The following is a 24,092-nucleotide window of genomic DNA, read 5'->3' as shown; positions in this document are numbered from 1 at the left end:
AAAAGTTAAAGTGAAAAACGCATTACCAGCCTTCAGACTGCATTAGAGGACATCAAGAACGCATTAGCGCCGGCACAAGGCGGGTCAAATGCTGCCTCTGTTTTATCTGAGCAATATTATGCGAAATGCCTTACACGGCCTGTGTCAAACGCCTTCCTGTGTACTAGCGCCGAGTTAGTTGACCTTCGGCAGGTCACGAGCCGTTGCAGTGCCCCAGTTCTTTTTTTTCCTGTTTGATGTACTACTGGTACTGCGTCAAGCGGCCCGGAAGCGACGAGAAACAAGGAAGGCTTTGCGGGCGAGCGACAACGCGATGTTCTCGCGTTTCCCGAAGCCTGATTTTGGCGCAGCCCTCTTTTGTCTTAGCACAACTGTTTTTCTTTCTAATTATTTTGCTCTGCAGCGAGCGTAATGAATGCATTATGTACAAAAAAATTACCCGTCGAATACTCCGACTTAATCGGCACATCCCAGACTAGAACTTCTGGCGCTTTACTGTGGCTTTAACGACAACGAAATGCAACTGACTGAGCAGATAGGGGGCAAAGAGTTGTATCGTGCTCCAAGTTTAACCATGTTTGAGCAGAGTTGCCCACTGAGAAAAAGAGAAAAAGTCGAGCACTTAAACTAGAGACGAAAAGAAAGACTCAACATACAGTATACTGCTGTCGCGTTCTTAGGAAGCGCTGCTCTCACAGACTGCAAAGGCCTTGCAAGTATATTGACTTCGAGATTCTCCGTTTCTTTTCTTTTTTTCTGCAGCATGTTCACCGTTGTCGGGTGCTCGTGTGCACCTTGGTAATGCGACCTCCTTCTGAGTCAGAAAAAATCATTCATAAAAAAAGCATACAAGATGAGCGAAATACGTTTCCGGTTACTTGATAAGACGAAGAAAATTATGGCCACAACAATAAGCTCGCTTCCCCGGAAAAAAATCGCTTTGTCTTTCATATAGACGTTAAAATCGACGGTAATAATTCCTGTTTTTTTATGTTCATGATTTAGTAGTGTTTCAGGAGCATTTCCATTTCTTTAATTAATTTCGCTCCCATCGTAATCATCTGGCAAGGGTGGTACAAACCTCCTCGGTCTAGTCTGCGTCGTGCGAAAACTTCATTCCGCTTAATGGCAAACTCTTCGCTCTTTCAAAAAACCTCACCACGTCAAGTAGGACGCGGGATACTTTCCAATTTTGCAGCCAGTGGAAAGTTTCTCTAATGAATTCTCGTGGCTCGTTACGTGGAGCGGTGTTGCCTTACCGCTCGGCTGTTCATCTAAGGTTTGGCAGGTTTCTTTAAAAGAGTCATGCGGAAAGAGATTAAACATTAATCGGCTGTAAAATTTTGTGAACAGAAAGCTGATTACTTCAGATCAAAATGCCTCGAGACTGAAAGTGTCAGGCCCCTTTCGAAACACCGAACCGAAGGCTGCGCGCTCCATCTTGTTCCCAGATAGAGGGCACCAGAGCTAGGAAGTTAAGGAAAAAGCATAGTGTGCGCCACTCCGCCAACCGGCTGTCACTCTTCACTGCGTGAATTGCGCAACCTGCAACGCCACGTCTGCACTCGAAGGTAGCTGCAGGTACCCCCACCCCCCCCCCCCCCCCCCCTTTCCCCCGCCATTTTCCTTTCAGCGATTGCCTCGACTATTCGTTTTTTTTTCATGATTAACTTAATTAGTGCCACATACTCCCCGTCTATTTCGCTTTCTTTCTCTTATACTTTCTTTTTTTTCAGTGAGGCGGCCACTTGCGCCACTTCTTTGTCATTGCATTTCTCTGCCAATTTCAGCACTTGGGTTGTTTCGCACAGCGGTCATTTTGGTCTTAAACGTTGCACATTTAACAGTACAGTTTACATTTTATTATGAATATTCGACCATTGTTCGACTAAAAATAAAAACAGAAAAGCTATTCTTAAGAAGTCAAGAGCAAGAAGGCGCGTTGGAGACTTGCGCACGATATAACTTTTTTTTTTTTGCGGGAAAAGCGCTATCGGATTGAAAGGCAATAAAAAATGATTACGTATACAACCCTGATTTTGGTGTTTCTAAACGATTGAAAATGAAATAAAAAGGTGGTAGGGTTTCAACATAGCTAAACCGAGTAGACATGCGAAAGTATGTGTTTTTATCTTGGTTGGCTCATGGTTTTGCTTTGCTGGGTCGTCGGCATGTCTGGCGACAATATCAGACTTAGGTTAAGCTCTGATCGAGGTTAAGCTGATATGATCTGTTCGCGCCGCAGATTAAAGTTGATGAAGACGATGACAATGTGCAGTGCACAGCGCGAGAGAGCGTTGCAGTGTAACACGAGGCGTGATCGGCTGCAGCGATAGCATAGTGCTGTCCTGCAGTGGACAGAGGAGCTGATTGGTTCGCGCAGCCGCGAATTCGAAGCCCAGTCGCGGCAATATTTTATTGCTGCATGGGTTGTGCTGTGCTAGGTTTTGCCAAGGTCGCCTTCAAGGTCGAGCTTCACGCAAACTCCTTTTTTGCAGTCCTATTGCGGAGCAGTGCGAGGAAATCATTAAGAAATGGTGTCAAAAAGGTAGGGAGACGCAATAACCACGCAGCTAGTGAGTGCCTCTTTCTAAGAGGTATTCAATGGTTTGGTTTAGTACTAAATTCGGCATAATAGTGTGTGGGCATTTCATCAGCTATCCTCGATTTTCCGGTGATATTCTCCTGCTAAGAAGTCTAGGGGATGCATAGCGAACCAAGCTTCAGGTCAGAAACTCTGAAGTACAACTGCAGGAGTAAGAAATAGCATAACAAAACAAATAATGCTCAAGTGAAATATAGGATGCTGTAAAAAAGTACACCTAGATAAACTAAGCAGTGACCGACAATCCGTACAATCATAAATACATTACTATGGAAACAAGAATATCTTTCAGCGTGCTTCATAGGCAGCTTAACTGTATCCCTCAAGATTAAAGTAAAGTATATAACATTTGCATCAGGCCAGTGCACCCCTGGCACACCGAAATTTCCAGACTAATGGTAAGCCGGTATTTAACTTCAAGGTTATCCCCGGAAAACTTTTGGTTCAAGAAAAATTAATTCTATGGCTTTTACACATTTTGCTAATGCTATTGTGCCGTCATAATACTCATTTATTAATCAGAAAATTGGGTTTTTAGAAGGGAACATTTTTCTCCCGGCAGTTTGATTCAAACTCGCGACATCAGGGCCGCAAAGAACTCCGCGATCACAATCTTAAAGTTCGGTGCCATAGCCTATCCTTCCTGATCCTAGCGCAAGAAATCATCTTGGCGTCAGCGCTTGCCAAAACAGTCAATGCTGAGAAGACTTGTAATTCAGTTTTGATGTCTTACAGGTTAAAGCAGCTTCGTTTGCAGTGAAGGTGATCTCTTGGTCACCGAAACGCTCTAATCAACCGACAAATCAAATTCAATTTGTCCTCTGTGTTCTTTTAAGGACAGCTGAACGATATCTGGAAGTGAACGTGATAAGCGCAACTAAAAGTGACCGCGAGAGATAAGAGCGGTTTAGTGAATAAGAAATGCTAGTGAGCGATATCCCAACGAAAGCCAAGAGTAACAAATGAACTTGGGCAGCACATGTAGTGCGCAGGAGTCTTAATTTATTACACCTTACGTGGAGAGAATAGGCACCAGGAAAAAAAAAACGTGAGGAAAGGTGCCAGAGAGTTGACTAGTTTTTGAATTATAAAACGTGATGGTTTTATTGAGCGTATCCGGCGCAGAAGCCTCACTCCTTTAATGGGCGGAACTTTTGTGGTGATCTAAATGAGAAATGCCTTGGTAGATAAGAGTGATGCGTTTTCTGATCTTTACTAATTCTATGAAGTGGTTTTGCGACCATAAAACCGAGGCGGACTCTCAGGCGTACTCCACCTCTAATTCTTAAAGGTAAAAGAACCGCGACTTCAAGACAGGACGTAAAACGAGGTGGACAGGACAAGTGGTACTAGCAACTGACGTTTATTATGAAGAAACACATAGCAGCAAAACATTGCGTCTGCGCGTGGAATGCCATGAAATAATAAAAACACAAGAATAACACGCAGTAAAATCACAGAAGATGACCTCGTCTTACGTCCTGTCCTGAAGTCGCGGTTCTTTTACCTTCTTAACATGTCAGGCGAACTGGTCCAAAGTTGTCCCTTGTTGATCCACCTCTAATGTGCTCTTCTAGTTATGTGGTGGCCACCAGTTACTTTATAGACTACTATGCCTTTTCTCTTACACACCATGCAAACACTCAAGAACACGTCCCGTACACATAGTCAAGTTAAATACGATTTTTTTAGTTGCATTTACAGCATATGCTGTTATTAACGCGATATTGTTAAACGCCCTATTACCCAGAAAATTCTGCCTGGACGTTGTCAGCTGTCTGAGCGAAAAATCACGAGCATGGCTCTGGCAGGTGGCGCCCAGAGGTCTCTTAGGTCACGTGACCTTGCGGAGTCATCGCAACCTGCCCACTGTGGCAGGTGGCAGTTAAATTAATGATTAGTTGCTCGGGAAGAGAAACATGGGTCGCACAAGGCCCACCGCTGGGAGCATCTGCCATCGCAGGCAAGTGGCGCATCGCTTAACCGCTGCACCACTGCGCCAGGAGGGGTATGAGGACTCCCAGGTATCTGTGAACGCAAAGCAGAGAATGACCTTCTGCATATACAGGAATTAACCGATTACGCTATGGCGCCATACCTTCGAGGCGGAGCTTAAGTGTCTCCTCCAAAATTTTGTCATGACCATTGCCATCGATATCACCAATTATTGTGTCACCGCATCTTTGTGCACGTCTACTATACAGAAGTAGACGTAAAGTATTTAGATTTGAGTAGAGTTTTAATTATAGGAAGTCGGATCGGGCCCTGTTAATGTAGGTTATCTTCACGAAACGAAAGCGCCGATTTATCTGGAAGTTTCAGTCAACGAGCTTCCATTTTACATATGCGTGGAGGCTATAAGCTAAACGGTATCTTTATTGCATAAGCAGCGCAGTGCGCGCTAAGCAGGAAGTATATCAGGGGCAGTGCGAGAGAGTCAAATACCCTTTAGGATTCACTGTTAACGTTTTATGATAGTTTAGCCTTTTTGGCGTACTGTCACAGAACACATTTTAGTGTGTCGGACTCGTAGCCCCCGCGGAAGCACCATACACTGCCGTCTTTTGTATTCAAGCACAGTGAAAATGCGGCCTAAACAGTGAAATTTTAATGCGGGCGATATGAAAACCACGTATTCGACTTATCTATTCGCCCTAGTCGAAGTGTGTTACTGTTAATGTTTTTCAAACAAAACATGATATGAAAACAACACGCCGAAAATCAGCATTGCTATCATTCGTGTCAAACTGAGCACGAAGAATGCGAAGAAAAGCGAGGCAATTTTTTTTTAGCTTGAATAGAAAGGATAAGTAGCTCAAGGGTCGGCACAACTACGAGACATTCCATTCTGAACAAGTAGCCATACTTGTTCACCTTTTCCACCCTTTCTTAGTTATTTTGTTATTCTGACTGTGGCGCTGTTTGTATCGTTTTCAGTTATTCTGAACCAATCCTGGCGTTGCGAAAATTATAGAAAACACGGGCACCGTACTCTAAGCTAGAGCGGACTTCGTAGAAACCCTCAACTGGAAAGAGTATCGTTGCCAGGCTGAACAAAACAAACAAGTCTCTGCCAGCCAAAGAATGACCGCCCTCCCCTCCGTCCCTTAAGGATCGGCGCCTCGGGGCGTACCGCGTCCAGGAGCTAAGGCGTGTGCCGTGTGGCCTGCAACGCTGTGGACACCTACTTGCTTCTGCGTGCTGTTCGAGGAGGCGAGCGAATCATTTTACCGGGTCCGGGACATTGTTTCCTGTCAGAAGAACATGTCAACGCGCCGGCGCTGTGCTCTGGGCCGCCGCCGAATCTTGTTTCAACTGCCCACGAGCTGCCTCCGGGCGCACTTTGAAACCGATTGTTACGGTCACCACGCGGGCTTTTCTTGCTCCTTCTTTCTCTTCTCTTTTGCGTTGTATTTCGTTGAACCCGCTTTTCTGCCATCCAGCACGTGTGTGTGTCGTGCTTGTGCGAGTGCGTTCTCGGTTGGACGTCCGGAATGGCAGACAATCGCCGCTGTCCCGTATATACACTACGCCGGCATTACAGAGCTGCCCAAGCGACGGCGCTCCGATTGTCTGTTCAGGCTGAACGCCGTCACCGTAAATATCCCCTGCAAACAGCACGGCTTGCTTTAAATCTTCGAAATCATACTTTTTTTACTTGTTTCTTTCACTGTGCGACAACTGGCATTTTACTTGCGCAAAATCTTGTTCCATCTTCGTTTTTTTTTTCACTTTATGTTTTCAAAATTTTTTCCGGTCTAGTTCCTGGACGAATCCTTTGTTGCCAGACAACATAAACAAAGTCCTCCCTTTTCTCTAGACCGACCCCTTCCACAATTCTTTCTGGCGATAGCAACGCGCTGGTCGCAAAATATACGTGAAATATCTAGGTACGAACCCAGTCTGGCCCGGCTATAGGCAATGCTCCTTCGCTTCGACAACTATACTGCTGATCCGCAGTTAAGTAGCTCTTACTGGTGTACCAGGACATTTGTAGATTTGCCCTTTGCGTAATGATGTTGGTCATGTGTGCGAAAAGGAATGCGTAACGGACCGATGTGCCTGCGTTTCCTGGTGTCCGAAAACAGCCGGTGTAGTCACTTTAAATTGGTGGCCTCAGTACGGATCTTCTATTCTAAGAGCGCTTTTTGTTTCTATTTTCTAATAAGTTTTCGTTGCTGCTAGCTTTGTCTTGTACTACTCTTCCTCAAGACAGGCACGCTGCTCGACAAGCACATTATTTGCGCGACTGCTGCCTCTTTTCCTTAATTCTATTTCGGGGACTCCTTAAGTTCGGAATAGTACACTTTCTGAAGCAAGCAACGTAAGCCGTGATTATAAAAACGGGAGGAACCAGGCGGGACGGCGCAGTTAAAGCAAAGTTGTGGTTGCATGCAAGTTTTTACTGCGCGCACTAGGAATGAGAGAATAATCCTGAAATGGGGGGGGGGGGGGGGGGGGGCACTCCACTCCTAAGAGCAGATTGCTCCTTCCAGAAAGCGCGTATTTCCACTTAAAAGGGGGTCCCTGCGATCCCTGTGTGTGCGTATGCTTAACAAACAGTGCAGTTCACGGCACAGAGGCGCATTCTTCGCCGCTAATCTTTTTCAGGCTTGCATGTTTTTTTGCCTGAAGTACCCAAGTAACGACTTCAACAATGCGGAATGCCAGAATGGTTATTTCCAAAACACCTCGTTTTTTTATGTATACACAAATGTGTTTGGTTGCAATTCAACAAGTTGTAATAAAAGCGATGTCTGGTGCGGGGTCAGAATGAGCACAATACAACTTAACATTTTTCTATTTACTATGCCTCCTCTAAGCGTTCGCCTAATTTTTTGAAATTTCGCTTGAATCGCTGTCGTCGAATTGGTGCGAAGTGTCTTGTTCTTTCTAAAGTGGCAACTCTCCGCGCAGGGCAGCGCTGTCCGAGACATTCTGCACACAGGCGACGGATGTGGTACCGTGCCAATTTCCAAATGTTGGTATTTCAGTCAACTGGCAGCCCCAGTGCTGCTGCTGGGAGCGCAGCGTCTTTCAAAGAGAATTCCCATTTACGAGGAAGTTTTAATGCATTTGTGCGCGAGGCATATCTGTGATTAACAGGCAACATAGCGGTTGTCCATTGTACGTTATTCCTTAATCTCGATGAACATGATGATGATGATAGATTTTTATGGCGCAAGGGCATCTGTGGCCAAAGAACGCCATGACACAAGGTTTTTTTTTCGTATAGTTAGGGTGGGGTCAAAAACCTATTTCCCAAGCATTTTACCCTAAAAAGCCGAGCACCAGGCAGGGAAAAACTTGTAACGATTGTATCACCGGTGGGTACCCGGCGGCACAGGGGATCGAACCCCGCACCACCTGCATACGAGGCGGATGCTCAAACGAATAGGCCACCTCTGCGGTAATTATTTTTGATTAACAGTATATAGTTGCTGATTATGGTGAATGGCGATCGCGCTGGCCAGTCGTGACAATATTTGCACCTGTCCTTCGTTTTCTCGTGTTTTTCTGCGTGTACTTGTAGCGCCATGTCTTCTTCAAAAATGCAAGACCAACTATCCCGGCAACATACGTTACTGAAGGACAATATTTCGAGCTATCATTCCCCACTGTCATATACAAGTTCACGGCCTTCGGAGAATCGCACATCAGCCTTAACTGTAAGGTATACGAGAAAAAAAAATTAACAAGGGGCGAGTGAAACTTTGTGTTTTCAAGAATCTTGTCTTTCCTGCCCTCTCTCTGCCGTTTATCTGTGAGGCATACGATCACTTTTCACTGGTAGATACTGGACTGACGAGTTGGACTCATTGCACATGACCTAAGTTAACTACACTAATTACACAGTTACTTTTATTCTCCAAAATAGCAAGAAAGAAACAATAGCAGTATTTCACATACTTTCCATGATTTAAACTTCTTGGTTTCTGCCGTATGAATCGTGGGCGGATCCTTCCTTTTCAGACGATATGAACGTCCTTTTCTGCAGACGCCTTCCACAGTTGTTTCCGGCTATAGCGCTGTACACAAACCGTACGAGAACTATCTTAATTTAAACCCAGTCCAGCCTAGTAATAGGCAGTGCTCTTTCGCTTCGTCAATTTTACCTTTCATCCGGTGTTACGCAACCCTTTCTGCTGTACTAAGACGCATGTTAATTGCCCTTTCATAATGCGCGAACAGGAATGCGTAACGCACTGATATATACCTGCACTTTCCACTGGCCGCGAACACTCGGTGTAGGCATTTGAAAATGGTGGCCTGTGGGCCGGACTTCTGTTATGAGAGCGCCTTATTGTTTTTGGTTTGGTTTTATAATCGGTTTTCTTAACACCCGGTTTTGCCCTCCACTCGGTTCCACCGCTAAACTCCGTCTGCGCTCTGGACAGTGAGCGGAAACTCGCCATAAGCCTGCGTACTGAAGGCGCCCTCTTGCGTCCCGTAGTGCTCATCCTTACAGCTTTCTTGCAGGTGCAGCTTACGGTAGTCTCCCTATATGCTGACTATTTAGACCGCCTTTGGAAAACACCAAAGCAAACTCATTTTTTTCTAGCAATAAAAAAAATTCACCTAATGTTTGCAACAATAGTTCAGAGCGAAGGACGAGCTTTTTTTTTTGGCAACTGATTTTATTCGTTTCACATCCATGAGTGACTGAACTGAGGCGTACACATGGTGGCTGAATCAATTTTCTGTATTTATTTTTTTAGCGGACACGCAAAAGGCGATTTTTCTTGGGTCAGTACCTCCGGATTAGTGCTATGCAGAAGATGGCGATGCGGAGCGCTCGCACTAGACACGCACACGCAAGAGACGATTTTGCTAGGCTCTGAATGTCCAGACTAGAGACTTCGCTCTAATAAAATGAAGTATATTGAATCGGGTGGACTCGAAGTACCTAGGGCAGTCGAGTTGCTAATGGCACTACTATTTGCACAGCTTGAAAGAACGCGCTTAGCCTGCGAACCATTAAGCACTCAATGGCTGCACGGTGAGCAGCTTCTGCCATCGACGGCTGGCTCTGTGGCGCGTTTCTGATTCTCACTGGCGAGTATTGTGGCGCAGGTCCTTTCAGCTAATAGTTTTTCCATGGTCGTGGTGGGCCTGGTATGTTACAAGCGTTTAAAGTCTGCTTACAGACCATTGATGCGCCGGCCTTCCTTAAAGCTTCCGTTTGCCTTCCTTTAAAGGGGGTCTCAACACATATGCGATGTGCCTAGGATGCTAAAGGATGCCGCGTCACTAATATCCGCCAGCAAGAATTTTTTTATATGCGTTTTGTGGAAGCTCAGTTATCTGTAGTCAAATTTTGAATTTCCGCGTCTTCGCGCCTTTCCCGCACCTCTCGTCACTTCTTGCACCGAAAATGCCGGCGCTCCTCCGCCGGTCCCTCTCACTCGCCCCTCCGCCGGCTGCCGACGCGCGCGAACCAATGCTAGCAGTGCGCTGCTGACGTAACGAGCGCTGATTCGGGCGAAAGCGCAGCACCGAAGGTCGCCGCTAGGTGCGGAAGCGGGACTTTATAAAATTGTATTGTAAATTATCGGCTCGTTTTGAGGTCTTGTACACGGCATGAACGCTCGTTGACCTGTACTCTACATGATGCGAGCATTTTATAGCCAACCTCAAACACCCCTTTCAGGGACCCTTTAACTTCAGCTTGCCAATTCTTGTTTTTCCTTTTTGTAAAAATTAGTTGCTAGAGTGAGTTCTATCGGTAATTCGTATCCTTCGCTCGCCACTCCCATTGTTCCAAGAATACTGCTGATCATATCTCGAACACGGATTTAAGGCACATGCTCATCAGACTAACACCAGAAACCTTTGGAAACCATCAATACGCATGCTCCTGAGGATGTCCGCCAAAGGCGTAATCGACGGCGCTGGTGTGTCGCACATCACGCTTGCAATCTTATAATCATGTACCTTCAATGATAAAAACTAGCTGTAGAGCCGGTTCATCTGTAGAGTGTTCATCTTTGCTACAACTGACGTTTATCGCAGATTAAACACAAGCAACATTAGTCCGTGCATAGAACCCGTGTCTAACATGCATGCGAAGAGCACAAGTCTTCGCACATATTGGAATGCCGATATTCCTTGGATGCTGCTCTTTTGTTTCCTTATCCCGTTCTTCGCCCCAATATCTTGCTATTGTGGTAACAGGAGCTAAAGGGCCTCGCACAGATTATTCAGTTGTAAAAATTTTATAGAAAGAGAAGCAATATTTATTGAGAAGGTTTATTACCAGAAGCGATCGTAGGGTAAGGAAGGAGCAGGTTGCCTCTAAATCAGGACAGCTAAAAGTTGTGCGGAAGATCATAGCAGCTAACAGAACAGCGTTTCTACTGGATGGAAGTACTATCTCCTACATTTTATGTTTCTACGCAGTTTTTCTTAAAGAAAAGCTAGCAGCGGCCCCTTTTATGCTCTGCGCCAACACCGTCCTACCAACCAATCATTTGAAACTTTTTTTTCCAGTAAACTCACGGTCGCAGAATATCATCAGGATAATCTCCCACTAGGCTCTTTAATGCTGTTCAGATTCTGCAATGAATAAACGTTACCTGATCTGTTAACTGAGTGCAAATAATCAAACCTATGATGTGCCTTCTCCTTAAGTTTAATTTAGTTTAGTTTATGGGGGTTTAGCGTCCCAAATCAACTCAGGCTATGAGAGACGCCGTAGTGGAGGGCTCCGGAAATTTCGACCACCTGGGGTTCTTTAACGTGCACTGACATCGCACAGTACACGGCCCTCTAGAATTTCGCCTCCATCGAAATTCAACCGCCGCGGCCGGGATCGAACCCACGTCTTTAGGGCCAGCAGCCGAGCGCCATAACCACTCAGCCACTGCGGCGGCTTATCTCCTCAAGTATTTTGCCGGCGATAAATAAATGGATCACGCTAAGCGTTCATACCTCACCCTGTAAAATCTCCTGCGCTGCGTAACTTTCATCACATTTTGCGCTCTGTGATGCTTGACGTGATCCGGTGTTTTTGTGACTGGTAATGAGGCATTATCATGTGCAAAGTGCAACTAGTGTTTCTTCTTCGTCGACTGCCTTTCTCAACCGCTACAGTAATGACAATGAGATTACCGATGATAACCCGAGTTATGCCAGCCACGGGAATAGTTTGACCTCATTAAACAAACCTAGTTGGGTGGGGGGTGGGGGGGGGGGGGTGTGCTTGCAGATGATTTATTTGGCGACGGGTCATTTAACCACTTATTTTGTGTTCAATGCAACGTAGGATGGAAAAGATGTCGTGTTCTGCCAGCCAAATATTATCTGCGTATCTTGAAGCTGACCGTTTTAAAGGGCCAGAACCGAGACGCAGACCAAGTGAGCTGGAGATATGTAAGGCAGGAAGGCAGGCTTGCTTTGTGAAAGATACGCTTAGGCTTTCCGGCGCGCAGCAAAGAGAAGGAAAGATATGCAGACGTCCTAGCATCACGTTGCGTCAGGGTAAACGAGACCGACAGTTAGCTAACCATGATGCTTCCGGTGGACAGCGGCGTCTGGCGAAGTTCCAGACGCTTGAAATGCGCGGAAGATGGAAAAGGTTTAACATTCAGAAGTGAAAGAGCGCTCCAAATTTTGTTTCTTACGTTTTCAGTAAAAAGGAATGGGTCTAGAGGAAACCGGAGCGTACTTCCGCGAGTTGCGTAAGAGGTTAGCAAAACCCGCATTGTACGAAAGAAGTTAACTTTGTTTGTGACGGAGGAATCTGCCTATTAGCTCAGATGTGCTTCGCAGATGCTGCTCGATTTACGTAAGTGGCAGTACTGCTGTATATAAGCGACACTGCAAGGAAAATCCGTATATACTTCACATACAGCTCTAAAATGCGAACTTCGTCAGCCTCACTTTAAAGGGAATCAAATATGTCACAGAAGAACCACATCAAATAGAGTAAAAAGCTTTCCGTTTTTCCCGTTCAAATATTACTCATGTTATTCAAGTCTTAACAGTGACGGCGGTTGCGATGAAAGCTCAGCTTCTGAAAAGCAATTTGCTTTACTGTCTCGAAGCGCACCGATTAAGACGAAACTAAGGAGCTCATACGCTGCACTGGTAGGCGTAAATGGGAGCATAGGCAAGAATGCAGAAGTTAACGTGCGGAAGTTAGTCGATAGTGTGAGGCGCAGCCACGAGTCTCATATATCTACACCATGCAGGCCCGCCTTTTCTGACCAAGCACACCTCAGATTGCCTATGACAAGAGCTGATGCTCTCGTGCGTATAAATAGCCGAAACTTTGCCGTGTCAGCCGAATAGCGGCCTCGGTCAATACGCATGCGCAGCACAGTGGGGCTTCTTCCTAGCACATGTCGCAACTCCGAGAAGGGTGCGCGCATATATCTTGCAGCTCCGGGAACTGCGGCCACAAGAAAAGCACCCAGCGTCGACAAGACGAAGGAGGGGTCATATCAACGCCGCCGACAAAAGAGCTGCGTCGCGGGCTCTGAAGCGGAAACGCAAAGGAAGCTATGGCTCAGCTGTACACGCCCCAAAGAAATGAGCGCGCAGAGAAAGCGAACGCTGCGGCCTCTCTGCAAACCGCTGAGCGGTGATCGAGAGGACCAAAAATAGGAGTTGCCCACAAGGCCGCAGGAGCTGCAGGCCGTCGCCCATACAGGAAGTCACGTGTAGTATCTGCGGCCACTTTCTCGCGCTATGAAATACAACGCACCGTTATCCGGGCCCGGGACAGCGCGGTATGTCGCTTTTCCGCGGAGTCAAGACCGCGGCCGCCTCATTCTCCGCGCTGCTGATTGCAACTGTTCCGTAGCTTGGCTTGATGCCAGTCTGCCCGATATACAAAGCGTGCAGCCGGTGATGCGCTGTTTTCTTTCTTCTCCTCGTTTTGCGGCGAGACAAAGGGCTGAAAGCGAGACGGTCGCATTGTGTCGGGTGACGCCCATTTGTCGGAGGACGCCAGAGGCCGCGAGACATTCGTCACGCGGACACTGATGTCTTGAGGAGGCTCGACGGAGCCTTCAACGCAGCATTTGGCGCTCTGCTTCGCAGGGAGACTGGACGAGCAGTGAGCGGCCGCTGCAAGCTTGGTTGCTCTGCGTGTAATTTACGACTAATGAATGCGTGTGTCGTGTTAATGGTCCTGTTCAGTGTGTGCTAGTACTGGCTATGACATGCGTAGAGCGAGTCACTCACTCTACAGCTCACACGGAAAGGCGCGGCAACACGCATTTTCCAACAAAAATGATCATGGACTCAGCGCAGGCGTTTAGCAATTTCCCGTGTGAAGGGTCACCCATGATTACGTGTTAGGATTGCGGAAGGGATAAGAATTTTAACTTCTACGTTGGCTTTCGTTCAATTCACGAACACGTGATGTAGTATTCCCTTTTTACTTTCAAGCGCCAACCTTTAACCGCGAACTTTATACTTGACTGTTTGATAAACATTTGCTTCCCTCCCAAGACACTTTATGTCTGAATATGATTCACGATATTTTCTCACTGAACCTAACAGAAAATCTGGAAAGCTGCGCTTCGTTTGTAGCCAGCGTTCGCATTTTAACAAATACCGCAGTATTGACCGATATGTATATCACGGAGCACGCCGCCGGTAGAGTCCGTAAAGTTACTTCGCCAATTATGCCGCCGAGCACTTATGCTCTCTATAGTCAATATTAACGAATTCGAGGCAATTGAAGTAACTGACCAAAACTTTTATTCTAGAAAAGTGGCATTAATTAAATTTAGACAGTTCGTCAGCTCGTAGTCAAAAAAAGGGCAATTATGGCTGTATTACCTCGCGGGGGTAGCGAATACGGGACCAGATTGGGTGCTTAATAATTGTGAGCCGTGTTTAATGGCGGTAGCTGTCTATTAATGTCGGTTCTCTACCGCAGCTACTGCCGTTTTTTTTCTTCAACCGCCCCGGTTTTTCACAAAAAAAAAAAAACGGGAGGGACAAGCACAACCTGCAACAACAGGCGTGGTCGTCATCGCAATCGCTATCATGATCACTGAGGCCACTGTTTATGCCATCAATGGGCGCGCTAAATCTGGAGCAAGAATATACAATGCTCTATGCAGACTCGGCAGCAGTACAAGCGTGCGTAAAAATGGAGGCCGGTTTACACTGGTCGTAGGGAGTGGGAACAATACATGCAGGCATGTAATGTTAAGAGCTGTCCGAAGTTGCTACTGAAGGATCAGAGACCGAATGGGTGAATCTGCACAATTGTAACATTGCGTTAAGGTGTCACCTGCGGGTCGTTGGATAGAAGCTGTAAGTTTCTTCAGTACGTAATGAAAGCAGTTCCTACATCATGGCGTGTCAAAAAATTAACACATCTCACCCTTCCTTTGCGAATTTCTTGCAAGTTGTGAGCACTGAACTCAAAGTTTATGAAAGTGGAACGAAAGGAAGCGAATTGGGTCGGCTTTATTCGCATTTTTTTTTTGTGCACTGGGGCGGCCATCGGAAGAACAATGCACACAGGATTCGGGTTAACTTCTGGAGGTCTACGAACCGTCTTATCAGTACTCTACGCATTGCGGTTCTAAAGGAGATGAACTACTTTGTTGTCCTGCTCTGAGGACTTTTACTTCAGCCGGATTTTCTGTCTACCATGTCTTACTGCATGATGAAGCGGTAGAATTTCCAATGTCTGACTGACCGGATTAGGACACCGCGCCTTCAAAGCTCTAACCTCAACGGCGCCGCTGTTGCAGGTATTATTACGTCGCAGTAATTGTTTGGTGGGCATGACTTAATTTTGTGCTCTACGCTGCGGAATAATTCATTACCTTGCTTTGAGGCCTCCTACGTTCTTATCCTTCAAAGGTCGATGGCCTTACAAATGCCGGACGGCGTCAATGAAGGGCCCTTTACAAGCTTCATGATCAACGGCATCACTTATCGAACCTGCTGCTATCTGTCAGTAGGGAAATTCTCATATTCACGAGCAATATTTGAATACCAACAACAACCTTTTTTTTCAATTACGTAAACGGTCAACTTACATAATTTGCTTTGATAGGCTGTGAATGCTTAGAAACATATTCAGGACCTCTAAAGTGCGCCATAGATGTTAGTGCTGGTTGTCTGAAAGTCGTGTTATCAGCTTCGGAGCCTTAAGAATTCCCACTGCAAGTCCCAATGGAGGATGATATGGTAAACACAAAATAACTGCGAATTATTAGGGTATACTTGGTTGGTGGAGTGCTTAAATATAGTTACTTAAAAATATCTATAGGTCCACCTAGTAAAAGATAGGAAAGGGAAAAGATCACTTGGTACTAACTTGTACCAGACACGTAGTCAGAAATTTTTTTCGGGAGGGGCCCGAGTCAGTTGTATACGACGAATCCTTGGCGGGGAGGGGGGGAGGGGAGGAGGGTCTATGCGTAACAAGAACACTGCTCTGGGAGGGGGCGGGGGGGGGGGGGGGGTTGAGCACGACTTCGAGGGCCCCCCTGGATACGTGCCTGACTTGTACGAAGGCAGAATGGTCACCTTGGCATTTCTTAGATGACAGTGAGATACTTGCAAATGCTTATGGGGTCTATTTGTTCATCTAAAAATATCAGTGGGCTAAAAATATCAGGGAGATCAGTGTAGAAGCAAAAACCTGTACATAGAGAGAGTAGTGACCGTGCCGTTTCTGTCGTAGGTGGAATGGAGATTGTAATCCATTTGAGTTACTCAGACTGGGCTCTTAGCCTCTGAAGTTTACTTCACGCTACTTTCCCATAAAAAGCGACGGAGAGACGTTGGCAAGCAAAGAGAGAAATTCAGTAGTCAAGCTCTAACATATGGAAATTAGATCATTTCTGTAAAAATACCAAAATATCGATTCTAAATCTTTCTCAAGTGATAGATTTCGCATTTGCTCAATGAAATACTACCAGTAATCTAATGTAGCATATTTTTACGTTTTATCCTAGAGCATGTAGTACAGGAAAAAGCGGCGGACACACTTGTCCTGCGCTAGCTTGCAACTAGATGATGTCAGGACGGCGCGAAAAGAACAATGGAACAAGAGGCACAAGAACACAACAGGACAGCCGCCTGTCCTGTTGCGTTCTTGTGCCTCTTTTGTCCTTGTTCTTTTCGCGCCGTCCTGACATCATCTAGAAGCTATGCACCAACTAGCCCAAACCAAAGTACTTTTCTAGCTTGCAAAGACAAAGGCTTTGCTGTGCCTTGATCGTGTGACTGAGAGAATCACACTGCATGATTTTTAAACACGAGTATGGCGTTGGTAGACGCAAATTCACATCGGAATTCGACGCTAACGCTACAGTTTTGAAAAAAAAAAGAGCATTGAAATTGGAGGGAACCCTTAGGGTCTCCCTTAAGTGTATGCCGCAATAGCGTAATGGGTTAATTACGATATATGCAGAATTGATCATTCTCTGTTTTGCATTCATATATCGCTGAGAGTCCTCATATCACTGAGAGTCCTCATACGCAGCGGTTAAGCGACGCGCCAGTGCCCTGCGTCTGCAGGCGCTGCCACCGGCGGGCCTTGTGTGACCCAGATTTCTCTTCCCGAGCGACCAATAATTAATTTAGCTGCAAACTGCCACGGTGGGCAGTTTCCTCACAATGAGGTGGGCAGGTTGTGATGGTGCTGCAAGGTATGTGACTTAGGCGGCCCACCTGTTTCCTAAGTTGCATCTCTGGGGATTTTTCATGGATGTTTCGTTCACAATCAACCACCTCGATGCTGACACAGACGGCGACGCCGGATTTTCTGCGACACGAGCTTAACAATTTATCGCGTTAATAATAGAACATGAGCGAGGCAAGCTAGGAATTTTGTTGCTTGTTGCTTTCCCTCAGTGCCTCTGGTTACCCACCGGTGATACAATAGGTACAAGCTTTCCCTGGTCTGGTGCTCGGCTTCTTTAGGGTGAAATGCTTGAGAAATAGGTATTTGATCCCGCCTTGGGTAGAAGAAAAAGCCTTGAGCCATGACGCTCTTTGGCCACAGATGCCCTTGCGCCATAAATATCATCACCCTCATCCATTTCGTTGTTTTGCGTGATTCCTAACACACACATGGGGCAGAAAACAAGACGAATGGCATTGCAGTATAATTAAAGCAGTCTTATGAACGCTGCAGAACATAAGTAACTAATTGCATTTACTATCCCTCCATATGAATTCTAATTGATTACAGTGATCGATTACAGCTCCACAAAAGGACGCGAATCAATACAGAAATATAATCAATTACTATTGCGTGACTTTCCATCCAACTTCTATTGCCATAATATAAATTTACTCGCACTTCAATGAAACAGTCCGACTTGCTTGATGATTTGTTACACGTTGATAATTTTCAAAAGGAGTTTCAAAAGGAAAATCACATAGGCCGTCGACGTTCATCGGATTCATTGGCGTTGGCTTTGACAACGTTGTGGATAGGATAGGAAAAATTTTATTGTCCAACAGAAAGAGGTTAGCTAGAGGGTTACCCGCCTAGACGACGGCCGAAAGGTCTCGACTCTCGGCGGCGGCTTCGGCCAGTCGGACGAGTTGTAGCGTAGTCGCCAGGTCGGAGCTCAGTAGTAAGGCCTCCCATTGGTCTTTCGTGTTTATGCCTCGTCCCTCCAGGGGGCATGAGGTCGTACTCCGTTGATTTTGAGGAACGGAAAGCCCTGTAACTGCCTCCCTGTTTCTTCGGACACCTCAGTCGGGCTTTGAGGTACGTGGCAGTGGTGTCCACCTGCGAAAAACCGCGCCTTCGCTCAATATTTCGTACTTAGCAATGGTAAACTGCCATTTTTTCCTTTTTCCTGCAACAATCTTTAGTATTTTTTTTGCGTAAGGATTTACAGAGTGGCCTCGTTTTGGCCAAGCCGCTTTGTTCGGCCTGTTTAGCGAAAGCAGCCTGTATTCCCACTCCAGCGTCCGCTAGCATTCCTCCAGCGAGTTTTTCGCCGCTTCTGCTCGATCAAGTTGATCGCGCCTAAAGGCATCGCCCTGACAAGCGGCGGCAAACGCTCGTCGCTAGGGGCAGCCTCGAGAGGGCGCCACACGGACCCCTCTCTGTCCGGAGTCTCTCCCCCTAGTCCGCCAGTGGGTCCGCCCCACTACCGCCGCTGCCTTCGATCCGGCCAGCACTGGCGGCCGCCGCCAGCTAGCGCCCAGAGCGGGAGATTTGTTTGTCGCGCGGCGGCATCACCGGCTCGGTCCCCGCCGCCGCCACTGCGATGCCCGCACTGGATTACGCGTTCGCCACAGCCAGCCCTGCAACGAGGAGGGCGCACCACATCTGCGTCATCATCGCGCCCTGGAGCGGCGGCACGCTGTGACGCGGCCATCGTCGCTTTGAAATCTCGTGCCGCTGCTCCCTATTAGAGGTCGACGCGGGTAGCAGCCGCGAATCGGCGATGGAGTGACCCCCTCCTCCCAGGCGCGCGTCCCTGAATCATCGGTTCGCTCTCTCCCTGGCTATCGTCCCCACGCTACCAATCGGTGGCTGAGGAGGAAGCGGGAAACTTTGCCGGCGGTGTCTTTCCTTTTCTCTTTCTCGTGTGGTTCTTTGGCCTCGGGACGCAGGGATAACGCGAATGCTTGTGTGGTGACTTCGCGCTTGAGTGCTTCGTAGCGCACCGCTGACCGCGAGTTCATGACTCGGCCTCGAGCGTCCTCCAACGCTGATGACCCTTCTTCGTGGCTGTGGCTGAACGAAGATGCACTGTACCGCTGGCCTGTGCGTGATTCGTTGTCGTTAAACCTACGTAATCGTTGACGTTGCATTTTGTGGGCGGGTTCAATCCCCGGACTCGGCCTGTGGATGCAGTCGGACGGCCTTATGTGGTCTCGTGCGTGATGGTGTGTACCATTTTGGCCCTGATGACGATGACAATAATGCTGTAGACCTGTTCTCCGAAATCACGTCTTCTCGCTCAAGCTTTGCTTTGATAAGTCAGTCAGTAGCCTCGCTATAGCCTCACCGGTAGTGCGTCGGTATCCGCATTCACAAAAGGACACGCTGTCTCATGCGCTAAGAGCTGTGTATAATTTCCAAACCTTCCGAGTGCGCTTGTTCTATTGGCAGTTAGGCAGTTCCAACGTCTTTTTTTTTTCACGACACAACCCGCACGGCACAGACGTTTATTCTCCTGTTGTCTCACCGTACGCTAGATTGTGTTCTGTGATTACTTGATAGGCAGTCATCTCTTAATACAAGTTGGTGTGATATTTAAAGAAGGAGTGACGGTTCGTCACCTTTTGAACGAATTTGGAAGTCTAATTGTTGTGTTGTTTTTAGGAACACGTTACGTCACTATACATCACTCAAAGTCACCAACGTTACAGTGAGAATCGGTTTTGGCATTGCGGCAGTGTGTGGCATATCAAATAACACCACATGCACAGTAACGTTCGATTACTTGCTACATACTGACGGAGCAAGTATGTAAATACGAAAATAATAGAAATAATTTCTCCTTGGAGGCCCTTCATTCAAATAGACGTGTAACTCAGCGGCGGGAAAGAGGATATAAAAGCCACTTCCCTACATGTCCAGAAGCGGGAATGAGCACACTATCGGCAGGCCCCACTTGTGATGAAACAACGGTAGAAGCGGTTGTGAATATCGTTTCGCTCTTGGGAGATAGTAACTCGTTAGGCCGCACTTCCTAGAGCGACCTGCTTCAATCTTCGTCGGTAGGCAGGCGTGAATCCACTCGTGGACTTGGCGGATGTCTTCTGCGGCTTTTGCGTCGCGGTCTCCTGCATCTCTGCTGTCTTCGGCGGCTGCGACGTGCTTAGTGGTTCCGCTCCCGTGTCTGCGCTCCTGTCCTACTGGCCGCACTTCGCAGCGCGGGCGGCTGCCAGTCATGCTCGCCGCTGTCGTCCTCGCTCTGGTGTCGGCCGCGATGGCCCAGGCAGGGAATGCAACCGCACCGCCGTCCGACGACGAAGGTAAGTGCGACGGAGCAAAGCTATGCAGAAGACCTTCATCGATGCCATGCCGTGCCATTTCTTTTACGTGTGATTTGTTTCCTTTCTTCTGCTCTTTTTGAGAAGGGAAAGAGAGTGCCCGTCGCGTCCCTGTGCTTGCAGCAGCTTCTCAGCCGTTCGTTGTCAATTTAAGACCTAGACATATTGTAGTACAGACAGTGTTAACATAACTTATAACACTTATATGTACTTAACGGGTATCAAGATAAAGTTCATAAATGATGGAGAAACTGTGGCGCTTCGCTGCAGTTTCGCAGTGCCCACTTACTACAGCTCACGAAACGGAGGCCCTTGGACGTGACGGAGGAAAGCACACTGTGCTGTGTTCACGCCGTCCCAGGGCTCTTTTTTCGCGCAAGCATGCTTGGGGAAAAGTCCCGAGTAGCGACCCTGTCTTGACCGCGCACGATGGTCTGTCGTCACACCTGCAGTGACACTTCACTGTGGCGCGTACTTCGAGCGCTATGTTTAACGACGAGGACGCCGCCATTGTAGAGACATAAAAGTCTGCCCGGTCTGGTCTGATGCTGTCAGAGGAGCCTATTCTTTGATGGTCTCTTTTAAGTATGCGTTTGGCGGAATGTGGTCAAAAAGACTCTGCGGTTTGATTCCTGCCACTTCTTTTGTTCTCCCGGTACTGATGGGGATTAGGCGGAATTTTCTTTTGTATTTTAACCTCTAATAAGAGTTTTGAGCGCAGAAATTACGCGGAGGCAAACTACGCAGGCCAGAAGCTGGAAGATTTACTACCTAAGGAAGGTGCTCTTTCTTGAACAGAGGGCACAAAGAAAGCACTTGGCCATTCTTCGGCAGAAAGAGGAATTTTAAAGTAGCAAGGCTGCTGGGGGCCTTCAGCGTTGTGCCCAAAGTAACGTAGTGCCTCTCATAATGAAGGGCTTAACATCACCCGAATGTTTGATTGATAACCCTGTTACTCATATTGAGGAGAAAGCACGTATATCAGAATTGACGAAGATTTGTGAAAGAAAATATGCAGTCAATGCGACGAATTCGTAAATAAGGTTTAAAAAGGGACGAAACGCTTGACCTCAACTTCGGTGTAAGGCATTTTCTTCATTAACTGCAGTCCTTTCTTACGCCGTAAGCGAATTCTCCTCAAAGCTTACTGAAGTATGCAAGTCGCATCACACTGTCAAAAACTTCCCTATCTACTATCGGAGGTGCCGTTACAGTTATTCAACCTTCGGGTGCCTAAGTGCTGCTGTTATGTTGCGTTGATTTTTCAATGGCACTGAAGCTTAATGCTATCATGCACGTAAGTAACGTTAATGGGTTTCTAGCGTTTGGCTTCGTTGCTTAGAAGCGGAAAAAATAACCTCTTAATCTCGGCATTTGTGAATACCGTGTTCCTTTCAGATCCACACATTATAAATGGTCGATGTGTCATCTATAGGGGAGACCTGTTCATCATCAGTACCATCAGTTATTATACCCTTAAATGCCCTTGGTGAGGCATTGCATCAGGGGAGCGTAGTAGCACATAAAAATGCAAGAACATAGATGGGCCAAACGGAACAGCAATCAGCAAAAACCCTCAGTTCCCTCCTTCCGCTCTATTACTACACTGCTTGCTGTTTGTATGTAAGGAAAACCGGAACTGAATTAAAACAAAAAAATTCTAAGGACGATTACGATTCTCCTTAATGAGAAATTTGAGCGCAACTCTGTCGGTGTTTGAGGCTCTGTAGGCTGGTTGTTTTGCTTTGCTGGGTCGCCGGCACGTCTGGCGGCGGTATTAGTTCGATAGTACTAGTTGAGACAGACGACTATGTGCAATGCACAGCGCACGAGAATGTGTATAGTTCGATAGTAGTATTAGTTGATGAAGACGACGACGTGCAATGCACAACGCGAGAGTGTGGTGCAGTTTATAACGAGGCGTGATCGGCTGCGGCGTTAGCCTAGTGCTTAACGAACGGGCGAACCGGCTGAAACGAACGGGCGCCTAAAAGCTCCGCTCTAAACAGAAGATAACGGGTAACCCAGTAATACTTGCCGGGGGGCTAGTTCGCGAATATTTTCGTAAAAAGATTTAACACACAGTAAGAGAGACGCAACAATTTAACCTCAAAGCCCTCTTGGTTACACCTCCTGGCGAAGACCACAGACAGTTGTGATCGACCCGTGAAAGTCAGAAAAAAGATGACGATGGCATAAAATAATAACGAAAAAAAATGATCACCATTTATGACAAGCAAATACTCGGCTCCGAGTCTGAGTCTGAGCGAGTCTGCGGCGCGGGCAGAGAAAAGGATGGAAGGGGGGAGGGGGAAGCAGCCCGACATTCGAGTAATGTCGTCATAAGCAGAGTTAAGTCGTTTAGCCCCTAACACGGGGGCATTGCTAGGCTCGAAGCAAAGAGCTGCCTCTGCAGCCGGCTGCTGCGCCTTCGTTGGAAATCCGCTGATTTCATTATAAAACGGGGGCGGAGTCATGGTCCGCTGACTTGGCTCGCGCCACCTGTCTCACAGGCATGTTATGGTCGAGGAGTGGGTAGGGACAAGAGGGACGACTGCGTTTGAGAAAAGAATTGTTAAACGCTAATTAGCCAGCTCGGCACTAATGGTAGATAACCTGTCGCGCCATCCGCTGCCTCCGGCCTCATTGTGTCTTTTTGGGTGTTATTTCTTTAGTTTGGATTTGCATTTTAACCACATTGCGCAAATGATGTATTAGAGACCTAAAGCTTATATTTACTGCAATCTGATATATGCCGGCAACGTTGCTATCACGTGGTACAGTGGCCAACGGGCGACTGGTGCGGCGGGAAATTTGGAAGAAACTCGTGAGAAGTAAGCTCTGCAGAGCGTTGCTCTGTTTTGTATAGTGAAGGGAAATAAGACTTACTCGGCGAAATACAGAGATATACGCATAAAAACACATATGACAGTGCTTCCGTGTATGTTACATCTTACTACATTCGGCGGGTTTTCTAACACAAGCAGCAACCAGGGAGGCAGGCTATGCCAGACGAGGAACTGCTATAGGCTGACGCATCGGGCATTCATTGCCATATGCGTAAAGACCGCGTACTTCTGCCAGAACCCAGTGGTGCGGTTTTCGGGTTTGTGTGCTGGCAGTCCTTTTGAATACTCTTCGAATATCTCCTTAACAGCTTCGGTAGTGCTTATATTTGAAAGTTTGTACGTCATTTCCAGCTCATTTGAGAAACCATTCCAGCGGATTTCATGCGGTCAGTCTAGCTGGCAATCACTGCTTAGACGGCCTGTTGATTCCTATATTCCTGTTTTGTCTTTTGCAGCACTTCCATGCTAAGGCGATGAATTTTGTTCCCTGGTTTATAATCATACAAGGCAGGCACTACAGTCACCACTACAGTTATTTCTTCGTTCGGGGAAAACGTTTGCCTCCGCATGGTGCTGGCACTGTGTCTAGCGCTCCTGCATTAGGCCATTTGGGCACCTTTTTCAATGCAGAGGGTTCTGCTGGAAGTACGCTTGCTGAAAGCGCCAGCAATATGTAATATGCAGAG

At 47.0% G+C, this 24,092-nt stretch overlaps 1 protein-coding gene across 27 annotated transcripts in view; it reads left to right on the top strand.

Annotated features, from left to right (window-relative positions):
• Nucleotides 1–24,092, top strand: part of LOC144136224 (protein turtle homolog B-like) — an 873,939-nt gene that overhangs the window by 667,472 nt on the left and 182,375 nt on the right. For 5 of the 27 annotated variants that reach the window (XM_077668355.1, XM_077668356.1, XM_077668357.1 and 2 more), the window contains exon 1: nt 18,723–20,539. The exons of 21 other annotated variants lie outside the window; for them this stretch is intronic. In XM_077668355.1, the coding sequence (XP_077524481.1) occupies nt 20,317–20,539 (223 nt within the window). In that variant the 5' untranslated portion in view covers nt 18,723–20,316. Of the gene's footprint in view, nt 1–18,710; nt 20,540–24,092 lie in introns of those variants that run through there. One more of the 27 variants, XM_077668381.1, reaches the window with a different exon arrangement.

The sequence above is a fragment of the Amblyomma americanum genome, chromosome 6 (assembly GCF_052857255.1).
Source record: "Amblyomma americanum isolate KBUSLIRL-KWMA chromosome 6, ASM5285725v1, whole genome shotgun sequence".
Lineage (NCBI taxonomy): Eukaryota > Metazoa > Arthropoda > Arachnida > Ixodida > Ixodidae > Amblyomma > Amblyomma americanum.
The sequence above is the reverse complement of the archived record's forward strand: the minus strand, read 5'-3'. Positions and strand labels throughout refer to the sequence as shown.